The sequence below is a fragment of the Glycine soja genome, chromosome 17, assembly GCF_004193775.1.
Source record: "Glycine soja cultivar W05 chromosome 17, ASM419377v2, whole genome shotgun sequence".
In the NCBI taxonomy this organism is placed as follows: Eukaryota; Viridiplantae; Streptophyta; class Magnoliopsida; order Fabales; family Fabaceae; genus Glycine; species Glycine soja.
In genome coordinates, this window is record NC_041018.1 from 36,563,665 (window position 1) to 36,577,492 (window position 13,828).

The 13,828-nt window shown below is 33.1% G+C and overlaps 1 protein-coding gene and 1 long non-coding RNA gene across 2 annotated transcripts; one reads left to right on the plus strand and one right to left on the minus strand.

Annotated features, from left to right (window-relative positions):
* Positions 1–1,062: 1,062 nt before the first annotated feature.
* LOC114393213 (protein PPLZ02-like) lies at positions 1,063–2,368 on the plus strand. The gene is made up of 2 exons (XM_028354475.1): positions 1,063–1,314; positions 1,667–2,368. Exons 1-2 carry the CDS (start codon positions 1,232–1,234, stop codon positions 2,190–2,192), a joined length of 609 nt encoding a protein of 202 aa, XP_028210276.1. The 5' UTR covers positions 1,063–1,231; the 3' UTR covers positions 2,193–2,368.
* A 1,270-nt stretch (positions 2,369–3,638) lies between these two features.
* LOC114392422 lies at positions 3,639–4,028 on the minus strand. The gene is made up of 3 exons (XR_003662293.1): positions 4,003–4,028; positions 3,819–3,894; positions 3,639–3,723 (listed from the first exon to the last, which is right to left on the minus strand). It is a non-coding gene; the product is annotated as an uncharacterized LOC114392422 (long non-coding RNA).
* Between the last annotated feature and the right edge of the window lie 9,800 nt (positions 4,029–13,828).

The following is a 13,828-nucleotide window of genomic DNA, read 5'->3' on the forward strand; positions in this document are numbered from 1 at the left end:
CCCAATCATAAAATAAACACATTGATAAGTGATGACATGTACATCCAGAAAATGCAATGGTAAAAGATATTTGTTGATATCTGTTGCACATGTGTTACTACCGATCACTCCAACAATTTGCAATGTATGATCGCTATCTTGGTCTCCATATGGTCCAGTCCAAGGTATAATGCAGAAGCTCCAACTAAAGTGCCTCTTGTTTTTTATTAAGGCAATATGTGTGTTTCGCATATTTGGTCAAATGTATTTTTATTCAAACTTTCCCCAATAGGAGACTACAGAACCGTCATTATCCACAATTTGCTCACTACTCACATGAGAAGAATATATGACTATATTTTATATTCTGTAGACTAAAAGGGAAGTAATTTTCTTAAAAAATTAGATTTAATTATACTTTTACTTTCTTATTTTCTCAAAAAGTATAATTAACCTAAAAATATATTATGGACCTTTTTCTATTTATAAAGCGGTGGAACTAGAAAACACCCCAATATCGATTAAGGTGCCAATGAAATATTGGGACGGTTAGCAAAGACTCGCCTAAAGGATTACCATACAAGACCCACAATTTCATTAAGTTATAGCGGCTAAACTAGTCCTTAGGCACCAAAAAATTTACCAATAGAAGATTACTTACAAAATGAAAAAAATGGTATTAGAAAAATTCAAATAAGGCACACCTATAAAAAAAGATGGGAAGTCATACTTTAATTTTAACTATTTGTGTCAATCATTAAGAGAGTTTAATTCAATTGATTAAATAAAATGTGTTTACCTGTCATAAATCTTCTTCTAGTATATTCAATTCTTAGTATAAAAAAATTACTTATACCCGCAATTACTATAACATGTAAATATATGTATGTTTGTGCGCATAACTAAAAATAAAGAGTAGCTAGCATCTTGTGAGACATGGGAATTGTGTATTCTATTGAAATACCTATGCAATATATATGCAGTAATCATGCTATCAATTTGCTATATAGCCAAGTTACAGCTGATAGTGAAAGAAAAAGAAGGTATATTAGACCTGAAAATCCCCTGTGGGACCCGCGTTCTTAACTGGGTTCCAATTAGAAAAAATAGTATCATGTCTGCTCACAATCTCAACTACAAAAACCCACCCCCCATTCTCTTCCATTCCTCCTTCAGTTGCTACCACTCAAACATTTTTCACTAAAACACACACTTTCTGAAAAGAACAAGGATCCATTTTCTTTCCCCCAACATGGCCAGACCACAACAGCGTTACCGAGGTGTCCGACAAAGGCATTGGGGCTCTTGGGTCTCCGAAATTCGCCACCCCATATTGTAAGTTTTTCCACTCCCATGCAAGTTTTCACACCTCTTCAAAAAATTAACCACATTCATTTCCAGAAAAAAAAATAATGTTAGTGTATATGCTTGCAAATCGTAATGCTCAACAACTAATAAGAAAATGATCGCATTTTCTTAATTTTAATTTTTTTCCACAATCCAGTAATTCTTTAATTACTTTTTAAAATATTTCTGAAAAGTTATTTTTAATCAAACTGAATGATGCTCTGTAATTCATGTAACCAAAGCTTAGCAGATGGAGAAAAGGTGGTTGTTTTTGCTATTGTTGTTTAATTGAATCAAACCAAACATGAAATAAAAATTAATGATTTGTTTTTTTGTGCAGGAAGACTAGGATATGGCTTGGTACATTTGAAACAGCTGAGGATGCTGCTAGGGCCTATGATGAAGCAGCTAGGCTAATGTGTGGTGCAAGGGCAAGAACAAACTTCCCTTTCAATCCAAATGTGTCACACTCATCATCTTCTAGTTCAAAGCTTCTCTCAGCAACTTTGACTGCAAAACTTCACAGGTGCTACATGGCTTCTTTGCAAGTGACAAGACAAGCTTTGGCATCTGAGTCTCAGAGAACACCACCCTCAGTGCAAAATGCAACAACCTCCACAACCACACCAATTAGCAACAACTTCAGTGTGAAGAGTGAGCAAACTCATGCAGTGTTGCCACATAAGAGACCAGAGGAGGAGCAAGAGTCAGAGGCAAATAGGGGTGTGAAAAGGGTTAAGGCTGTGGAAAATGTTCCTCTGCAATTCAAGCCTCTTGAGGAAGATCACATAGAGCAAATGATTGAGGAGCTTCTTGATTATGGATCTATTGAACTCTGCTCTGTCATTTCACCCCAGGCCCTCTAATTGAATGTGCATGTTTTTGAGCTGAATTTAAAGTCACAATTGTAGGTTGCCTTGTGATTAACAAAATTATGGGTAAAATTTGACTGAAATTGCTGCTGTGGTTGTGAAGAGCACAGAAAGAGTGGCCACAATTGCAATTACATAATGCAATTTAAATCGGACAAAATTTAAATGCAGCTCTTTAGGTATTGTTGATATTGATCTTCGATCATAATTAAAGTTTTATCTCGGTGATTTACATTACAAGTCGACATAGATTAATGAGGTAAAATTTCAATTCTAATAAGATAATAACACCAAAATCATCTATAAAACTATAGTCAAGTTTTGTGGTTTAAGAATATGCCAATGTCACATCTAAGATATTGTCAGACAAAACATTTGAGCATTATTGTTGTGGTTCACATTATTCATAATTATTCTCATAATTTAACCCATTTTTCTCAACCTTCTCAGGCACTTGGCTAGCTGTTCTCGAGGACCAAGATTTCTTCCTCGTGACCCTTTTAGCGACTGCTTTATGCACAGCCAATCACGTTGAAATCTTTGAAAAATTGTTTGTGTTATCTGGCTTCGTTGCTGTATGGTCATGACCTCTTGAGTTTGCCATTGTTCAATGGGTATGGTTAATTAGTATTAGGTTATTGATTAATGAGTTAAAAGGAAAAAATATTTTATAAAAATCATATAATAACATAAAAAATTGTGGATGATATAATTTTACACATCATAATAATTTTTTTTTTAATTCTTCAACTAATACCAAAATACTAATTAGCTTTTGCTTTATTAAAAAATAAAAAATATAAGGAAAGATTTGTCAAAGAGCGCAGCTTTTAAGAAAACGGGCTAGAACCCTCTATTTCAAAGATTGTAGAATTTTATGCACTGATATTGCTCTTGTTTCTGACGCAAGCATTTGGGGGTGGGAAGAAAAGAAGTTTTGAAATTCGTTAAAATAAAAGAACGCAACTCATCCTGCGTTGTCATACAAATAGCAGATACCACTTGGAGCGTGATTGATTCTAATGACTCAGACCAATCCAAATACACACACTTCCCAACTTTAGGAACAGAGTGAATAGAGATATTTTGATTTCTGTCTTTATATTTATTTTGTAAATTAGTTTCTATTTTTTTGAAATATAAAAAATAATCTTTATTTTTGTATAAGTGTTGTAAAATAGTTTTTGTCGTTAAATTTGAAAGTAGCATCGTTAATGAGATATATTGTTGACTATTTTAGTATCAAGTAGACTATCCAATGTGACACTGAAGTGTGTATTTATAAAGCTTCTTCTGATCACTTGACCAACTCTCAAGAATCTTCTCAAGAATCTCCTGCAAACAAGAAGGCAAAAGCATACAAGTGATGAGCCAAAATGCCAAGGCAAAAATAACTAGAACAAGCGAAATTAACACAACATGGACATAGATTCAACAAAGAAACACACCTCAAGAATGTCTTCACTATAGGACCACCCAATTCAAATTTCAAAGCCTTCAATATTTCAGCCTCCATGTTCACAACCTTCATTACCAAAAAAAAAAAAAGTTACAAAAATCAGCAAAATCCAAATCCAAACCATGCATTAACATTAACAACAAATGAAACACAAGAATCACCTCTTCCTTAGAGTATGTGTTATCCGTAATGTAACAAAAATCCTCCACCTCGGGCGGCTTAATCTCTTCGTATTTCCTATTTCCCAAAAACAACAAAGCAAGATTACTTAAATAATTCACACATTACACATTCACACATATAAAATAAAACTTGCACCCAGATTTCAAGAATTTGGAAACTCACGAAGCAATGAGCATTGAAGCAACCCCAACAATTGCAACCTCTGCCTCGACAAAATATTCAACGACAAAAACCTATCAATATAAGCAACACAGAAATAAAACGTGTCCGAAACAAGTTTGTATTCTTCTGCAACTTCCACCAACCAATCCACAAGAACATCGCGCATGTTAGCATTAACATCCCTCTGAATCTTCTGAACATAATCCATCAATGGTCTCTTACTAGGATCTACCTAAGTCACACAACACACATTTCATTCCCAAAACGACGCCAAGTATAAGAAAACCTAATACAAAATTGAAATTAGATTTGCCACATAATCATGGAGAAATTGCCATAAAAAAGGGTTTTAGTCACTCAAAAGGGTTTTATGTGCCACTTGCAGACATGGAGAAATCAAGTGAAGAAGAAGAAGCAAAGGGGAGAACCTTTACAGACTAGAGAAGCATGGTTGTTGAACTCGCGTTTTAAATCGTGAAATCGTACGATTTTATGATTCCACTAAGGTTGACGAGTTAAATCGAAAGTAGAATCGAAATCGGAGTAGACTCGTTCGATTTAGCATAGACTCGAGCGAGTTTAGGGAGACTCACAAGTCTGCTACGAGTCCACGAGTTTACGAAAATTACGAAACGACGTTGTTTTGAAGCTGAGCTACTCACTTACTCGCGACTCCGTGTTGTGCTGAAGTTGAGCTACTCACCTTGTTCGAGTTTTGCTTTGAAAGCCCTCACTCGCGATCCTCGTCGTCGCTGGTCCTCCATCCTCCGTTATCGTCGCTGGTCCTCAGTCGCGCTCCAAACTTTGCTCCACGACATTAAGATAATTTCTCCTCTCCTTTCATGACCTAACTCGTGTCGTGGTGTTTGCTTTATAGTCATACAAGCGAAGTTGATTCACAGAATTTTTTCAAATGTATCAGACCCCTCTCTTACTGATGGAACCATCATAGAAATGATAGAATATTCATTCTGGCTGCTAGAACTCTAGATCTAATTTTCTTTTTAAATGTGATCTGTCAGCACTGTAGAACAAAGAGAAGAAATTAATTAAACAACATTTACAAGTAGAAATTAAAAGACAACAAAAATTTGGCACACAATAAAAAAGATGAAGTTATATGCTATATTTCCCTTCCCCTACAACTGCAAGGCTTCTCATGAGACTTGATGAATTCCATAGAAAATAAGCATATTAAACACCACAATTAAACTAATAGCAAGTTAGGTGTAAATTGCCACATAAGCAATCTAGCACTGAAGGTACACTATCTAAGATCATTGTTGCTTTTGCATAGCTCCACCATTTAAATTTAGCATAATTTTATACTAAACCTGTAGGATCCAATTCATACCCAGTTCACAAAGTTAGTCATGATTCATGAATTTAACATAGATAAAAGCACACAATATAGAACCTTGATTATCTTCTTTCAACCTCTAATATTTTTCAAAGGTTAATGGGTCAATATGCAAGCCAAAGTGTAATGCTACTATCTACTTTCTTAAGTTGAAAGAGTCAAAATTACAAACTATTAATATATTTTTTTATTTGAGTAAACTCTTACGAGTTTACGATTCGATTCTACGAGTCGAGTTTATGGAACCTCCACGATTCTACGTAGAATCGCGAGTCTGATAACCTTGGAGACAAGCTTTACAAACCCTAATTTGAGGAACACACACTTAAGAACAAGGAGAGAATTTAGAGGAGATAAGCTCTTATAAACCCTAATTTGAGGAAAAAGAAGCAAGTGACCTGAAGAAGCTTTATAAACACACACTTTAGTGCCACATTGGATAGTCTACGTGACACTAAAATTGTCAACAATGCACCTTACTAACGGTGTTACTTTCGAATTTAACGGCAAGGACTATTTTGCAACACTTTGCAAAGATAGGGATTATTTTTTACATTTCAAAAGGATAGGGACTAATTTACAAAATGACTACAAAGACAGGGACCAAAATGCCTATTCACTCTTTAGGAATATGAATTTTTCCATTAGAATAGTATCATTTCACACTCTCCCTTTTTTATATTTGAAATTTTTTGGTTTACATGTATGTTATCAGTGAAGTTATGAAATGGCCGTTAAATATTTAATAACGCGATTTATGACAGTTCAAAAACTGTCCTTGTTTGTTTAAAAAAATTGTTAGAATCAATTAAAGTAAAATATAAATAAATCAAAACAATCCAACGACCCATGATCTCAACGAAAGGGAACTTACACTATCTATTTATTTTTCAACTAAAAACTTGTAGTATTATACCTCTCTTTCAGGATGGAAGGGAACTTCAGGTCTACCAGTTACCTCAATCGCAACAATGCCAGGCAACTACGTTCAACACAAACACATAATAAGCGCATAAACACCAAAGACAACTAACAACAAATTCTCATATCTAAAAAAAACTAAAAAATCGGAAAAAAATCATCACTTGGTAGAAATCGGCGTAGCTCAAAATAGGAAACTCCGCATTGAGTGGCTCCAAAAGCCTAAACGTCGTCGCGACCACCTCCTCTTCTGTGCAGTCACCTTCAACCAGTCATGCGCCCTTTGCATCTCTGTTGGCGCCGATTCACGATGGGCCCCCACTTTGCAACCACCGTGGGCTTCCACCACCACAACCGCGTGTCCCAAATCTCCACGCCAGATTCTCGCACAAGTGTCGAGAGTTACGAGGCAACATTGCACTCCACGAGAAGGTGGTCAAAGAAGAATGAGAAGAGTGAGAAGGTGGTTAGACCTCTTTGATCCGCTCTCCATGACATCGTCCTCTGCTTACTCGTGATGTCACATGGTTGTACCCGTCGTCCTTGGCATCATTATTTGAGTCTCTTCCCTCGCTCTCCTCTTCCCTCTCCACAACCTCCACCTCTTGCAAGCTCTGCTCCTTCTTGCCCTCGTTCTCATGGTCAGGCTCGGCATCTTCGTCGCTCTCGATTTCCACCTCTCCTTGCCCCTCCACCTCGCCCTCACCCTTCTGCTCCCCCATCCCTCCCCCTCGTCCCGAAAAATTGAAAAGAATAAAAAAACACGAAAAATGTTAGGAAACGGTTCAGGATCCAAGTGTGGTGTAAAGAAAAGGTTAGGGTTAATGGAATTGGGGTGTATGGAGGGGTAATTGAGTTGAAACAAATACTGGCAGTTTTTTACCGCCAGAAATATTAAATTTGATTTTGAAACAAATATTGGTAGTTGTTGAGCCGGCACAAATCGTGTTATCAAATATTTAATGGACACATCATTATTTAACTAATGACAGGATCTAAAACAAAAATTTTCAAATATGAGGGAGCAGATACAAAATTTAAGAATATCAGAGATAAAAAATATATTTAAGTCTTTTTATGACTAAATGAGTTAGATAATAAGAATTCATTAAGGTCATGACATACTTCAAAGAATGATTAAAAATATTTATAAATTATCCATCAACAAAATATTTATTTCAACAGTAAAAATTAAACTTATGTTCTTTTAGGATGAGTTCGTGAGTTCGTTCAGAATATTGTAATAATTACTCATTTCTTAGAATCAATCAACATGCAATTTGGTTAATAATTTTTAGGAATGAAATTTTAAGAATGGAACTCTTGGAAAAGGTTATAAAACATGTTTAATTTTCTTAAAAATAGTGCATTTACAGTCAATTATTGTGAAAATATTTAATAATTTTATAATATATTATTGCCAAAAGAAATATTTCCAATTATTCATAATTTGGTATATTTAAAAATATTCTATATTTAAGAAATAAATTTATTCTCTTCTATAATTTGATACTATATATGCATATTTTAATGTCTTCCCTAGTTTAATTGACTCTGTGACGCCGGTAAAACCCATACTATATACTTTTATTTTGATTCATTGAAAAGTATTACCATTACCAAAACACGAATTTTAATAATTTTTTTATCAGGATTCTTGCTTGCGTCAATTATACTTTTCTTTTTATACACTTCAATGGAACTTTTAGTGTTTGTACTTCAAGTGTTTACTCGGTAACCAAAAATGCTAATTCTACAGCTCTCCACGACTTTTCAAGTTTATGACTTTAACCAAACATACGAGTGGTTAATTTTGATACTCTAGCAACATTATTGTAGGGTAAAATATATTATTTATTTCTCTAAAATTTTCTAAATTTTGTTTTTAGTTTTCTAGATACATTGTGTCCTATTTTTGTCTTTTTTTAAATTAGTATAAAATTGTTTTCACGGAAAATAATGACAATTTTATGGGAGATCTTGAAGTATTTATCTTTCAATACGATTCATTTTATATCCAAGAGTTAACTAAAATTCAAACTCTGGATCGTTTGGTTAAGAGATGCATGCCCGCTAACCATTGTTGGTCCTATCTTTGTCTCTTTAATTTGGAAACACTTCACTTTTAGTACAAAAAGTGATTATAATTTAATGACAATATAAATGCTAAAAAACTAGAGGTAAAATGAGTCAAATTAGCCTAGCTGACTTAAATGTTCCTGATGAAATGTATGACCCAAGCATTATATGTTGGTTAGGCCGAAAAAACTGGCTAAAAACCCAAAAAAATTGGAGTTTTACGAGGCTTGGGTTTCAGTTAGAGACTTCAATTGAATCTGGATTTTATTTTAAGCAGTTTGCTGCTGCACCTTGCAACCACCATTGGCTGATAGTCCGTCCGTTTTGTCATTTTTATGAAAAATACACTTTCAAGAATAAAAGTTAAACACTGAATTTGATTTATTTTTAGAGATAACAACATATTTAATCATTTTATTATTATTATTGAATCACAGATATATGCTTTTTTCTATAGGAATGAGGTTATGTTTTTGGAAAAATTATAAAAAGGAATGCTTTTTAAATTTATCATGAAAAATCGACAAGTCGTGTTTTAAAACAATTTTATTTTTACAATTTTTTAAATGAAAACTATTGACATCGTGTTTCACATTATGACTTTCTCAATTTTTTTTTATTATTATCTTTTTAAATAATTTGTGACGACTTTTGCTTCACCAAGGAAAAAACATACGAACTTCCAATTTCATAAACCCAGACTTAATATAGCATGAGGGTGGTGTTGTTGGAGGTGACCGATAATCACCACTCCCAGAGGCAGATTTTTGCACTCTTGCTCCATTCTCTCACCTTACTCCTGCTCTTCCATAAGCATTTCATCATAGTAATAAATCTTGAGGTCAGTTTCTTTTCCCTTATCCAACTGAGGACGTTCCTCTTCCCCACCATGGGTTTGAGCTTCTTCTCCTCTTATGGGAGACATGGAGATAGCTAGTGTTGAAGCTTGGGTTGGCTTGTTTCCACCCTGATCCTTAAGGGAGACTCACCATGAAGGAAGTCATTGCGCTTCTCCTCTGAGACGACCCATTTGAGGCGCTCGTATAAGTCTTGTCCGATTTGGTTTGCGACGACGTTGATTTGGATGGGACTGCGTCTTTTGCTTATTAAAGAAATTTGTGGCGGCTTTTAGCCATCACCAATTATTTAAAAAATGAAAATAAAAATTTAAAAAGTCGTGATGGGACTCATCACTTCCGTAGTTTTCCTTAAAAAATTAATAAAATCAACTTTGTGATTTAAACCACTACTTATCTATACTCCCTAATAAATTTTAAAAATACCTTTTTTCTGTAAAAAAAATCAAAAAATATCTCATTCCTATTTTAAAAAGCCCACGGATATATAACCCCCCTAAAAAAATTGTATGCTCGATAAATCATTTTATCTAGTTTTTAGTTTTTTAGTAGTGGAAAAATTTACTTGATTGTTTAATAAATAATATTTACATGATTTTTTTGTCTAAAATACCCTTAATTTCTTTATAATAAATGCTATAATAAAAAAAATGAATTCTTTCTCTTGTAAGGATCGATTGAAAAACAAGACTAGCACACATGTTAACATGATTAGGTTGAAAGTAATTAATTGAAAAGAAAAAATGATAAATTTGAATAATTTAAAAGGTAATTTTAAAAAATAATATAAATTACTAAAGAATTTAATGTTACTAACTAAACTAATTAATTTTCTTGAAGGATATGAATTTTGTAACACTTGAAGTAATATTTTTTAAAATGTTAACTTCTAATTTTTTATATTTTATTTTTTTTACCCTCAAAATATAAATTATATTTCCTTATTATCCTTTTACAATAATTAAATCAATGTTTCTTTTTTTTTTTACTTATTCACAAATATGAAGTATCACCGTGTTTATCCCTCACTATTTTTTTTCTCCAACGTTCTTACTCATTCTCCTTTTATTATTTATTTTATTTTTGTTAAGGTATATTGTGCATAGTTTTGATATTCTTGGTTATCCACAATCACATAATGTAGATTGTACAAAACAAACCCAAGTTCAACAGATATCTTATGTTGGTACTGTTGGAGACTTGAAGCGTTAGTTGATACCTGTAGAAAACAAAGTCAAGCTCTATTGAGATCCTATGAGAGAGGCATAACATATATATAGCCACATAGGATTTCCAATAATTTTCCAAAGGAATGTACATGAAACAATAAAGTTTTGACTTGCTGCAAATAGGATATGCATGATTATTGTTGCAGTGTGTGTAGATGACATTTTGGAAAATTTTAAAAAATGTTAAAATACCTTTATATATATATTATTGGCCTTTTGTTTGGGACTGTGAATGACACTGAATGAGATTGAGTGTTTGTTCTAATGATTTATTCAAGGGCCCATTTCCACCTTAAAAGGCTTGCAAGATTCATCTTTGTAGCAACTTTTCCCCTCCTTTTCTTCATCTTACGAAGTGCTACCTCTATCTGGCTCCCACCATACAAATTATTATTAGAAATTCAGAGATTCTTACACTTAAGTTCCATGTTTAGCATATCAACATGTCATGGTTACACATTAATTAATAGCTAGTCACCAATTTCACTATGTACGATCACACAAATTAAGAAAATGACAGCGTATAATTAATGAAGAAGTGGAAGAGTAAAAGAGTTATTTTGGAGTTTCCTTTTTTTCTCTCCCTTTTTGTTAAAGCACCTATGAAAGAGAGTGAAGTTTAAGTTCCTGCAACAGTGCTTCTTTAGATAAATGGATTCGTTATTCTAAATAAAATATGCTTTAATTTATCAAAATATCTGGAAATTCAGTTTTTGTTTTTTTGCTGAGTTATATCTCGAAATTCAGTTTTAATAACTATAATCTTGAAATTAACAAGAGAGTATTTAAAGTTAGTTTCTGATAATATAGAAAGTTACATAGAAGAAAAATTTTGTGAGATAAAAGATTGGATGAATTAAATATAACAAATTTTATCTCCTTTTTTTAAAAAAATTAATACTACTATATTTTTAGTACATACATTTATTAAAAGTAATATAATTTTAGGTTCTTATCAATTATCTAGGACTAAAACCACTTTCTGTTAAAATTATAGAGGGACTACCAATTTATTAAGGGTTGACTTTTTCTAATAAATATTTTTTTCATTTACAAAAATCATGGATCAAATTCATGACCATATGTTTAAGGGACAAGATTATCTACCAATTATGTCAAATCATGGATCAAATTCATGATCATATTTTTAAGGGACAAGGTTTGATTTCCATTGTCCTGCCTCTAATGAGTTCTAAGACCCAACTCAACTAAAATTTAAAAAAAGATAATGAAAATCAATAGTGTGTCATTGAAATCACCAAAATCATGTTGGATATATTAGAGACGTAGATAATGTGACTATATAAACCACACCAAATACTATTGTAACTTGATTTTACTCATTTGAGTAATATCTTAATAATACACACTTTTTCCTTTTCTTAATTTTCTCTCTTCCACTATTTGCTTACCATGTATTGTATCATGGTATCAGAGCAATGTCATTTTTTCTCTGCTGTCACCTCATTTCCTTATTTTCTATTCTTCTTCTTCTTCTTCCTTTTTTCGCTTTCCATCTAATTTCTCAATTTCTCCATCCTTGTTTCTTCATTATGTTTCTTGGTCCCATTTTCAATTTCACATCGATCTCCCTTTTTCTTCCACCGTTTGCATCTTAGGTCTACAACATATCTTGTTTATCTGCTTCTTCCTTTGTCAGATCCATCATTTTTTTTGAACCCTAACCATCACTTTCACTTCTGATTTCCGACCACCACCGGTTGAATTTGGAAAAACGAAACCAACAAACAGATTCTCCTAACAATCCGCAACAAAATCCCTATAAATGTTGTGATCTCCATCGTGCGTCGCCTTGAGACGATTTCCAGCCGTGGTGCGCCATTGTCACAACCACCAATCAACTCACCTTTACGTCCGCAAAAAAATTGAGAAGAAGATTGAGCTTCTTGTTTATCTTTTGCTCTTGATGGTTAAGCTTTGATGATTTGAGCTTCTACCAAATGGTCTTATTGTTGTCTTTGTTTGGTGATTAAGCTTTGATTTTCTTATTTTGACATTTGATGTTTGCTTTGGATTTTTGAAAGAAGATTGAGAATACTGATGTTGGTCAAAAACTTCTAGGAGTTATGCGCCATGGTCGCACCTATATTTTAATTTTTTTCTATATTTTTGTTTTGGCCGGTGTATTTCTGGCATATTTAGCTATATTCTAGTTTTTTTAATGATTGATTTGGAATCTTATTTCTATTGGAGTGAGTGTGGTGGAGACACCGGAAGAAGTTTCAAGGGCCTTGTAGTTGGTTGAAGACTTCTAGGAGTTATGCGCATCGGCCGCACCATTTCTCTTGTTTGTTTTCTTAATTAGCAACCTTGTATATTCTGGTTTCGTTATCATTTGATATTTTGATGTAACTTTGTATTGTCCTTTTCAAGCTGGTGTTGTGAATATACTCAACGACTTGCAGGAGGATATTAGAAATGTAGATAGTGTGATCATATAAATCACACCACATACTATTGTAACTTGATTTTACTCATTTGAGTAATATCTTAATAATACAGACCTTTTCTTTTTTTTCCATTTTCACTCTTTCACTATCTGCTTACCGTGTATTGTATCAGGATAATCCGGATGGGGAGACAAGTGTGCAAAGCAGGTGATTATATTCATTTGATTTTGCATATATCGATATGAAAGCGAATGTGTGATTTCATGTCACAGCTGTTGCAATTGCTAGTTTAATCAGAATCGTGACTCTTCACCCCTTTTTTTTTTACCACTTAGTTTCTTTTTAATTCAAATTAATTTCCCTTATAGAGGTCTTTTTCTTTGGTTTTTGACCGGTTGGTGATGCTTTAGACTCAGTCACATTAGTTAAACATCGTTTTCTAGTCATCTTTGCCAGGTTCATTAGCTCCAGATCTTATTGGGTTCAGTTAAGCACAATAATTAGGATCACTCATTGATTCTTGTCACAGCTGTAGTTCTTATCCACTTAATAATCATAACCTTAACTATAAATTCTTTAATTACCTAACTGCTGCTATATACTCTTCTAATCAAGTTTCATTAATTCCTTTGTTTTCTTATGCAATTTAAACATAGCATACAAGTTAAAGTTCTAGAATAATTTGGTTATTAAGATTGCAGTAAAGTTCTTTTTTAGACCACAAATATCCTTTTCCTAAAAATAATTATGTTTAACTCAAATATGATTATTATAGACCATAAAGTTTTCTCTTTAAGTATTTAATATAGTTATATATTCAAGAAGAAATCTCAAACTATTCGATAAGGTAAAATTGTACCTTTTTTTTTATCATTAAAGTCTTTGTATGTGACAAAGCGGTTAAAGTCCAATTATTCACATGCAGAGTCAATGTTTATGGTAAGACAAGTGAGGCCATCCCATTGCTAA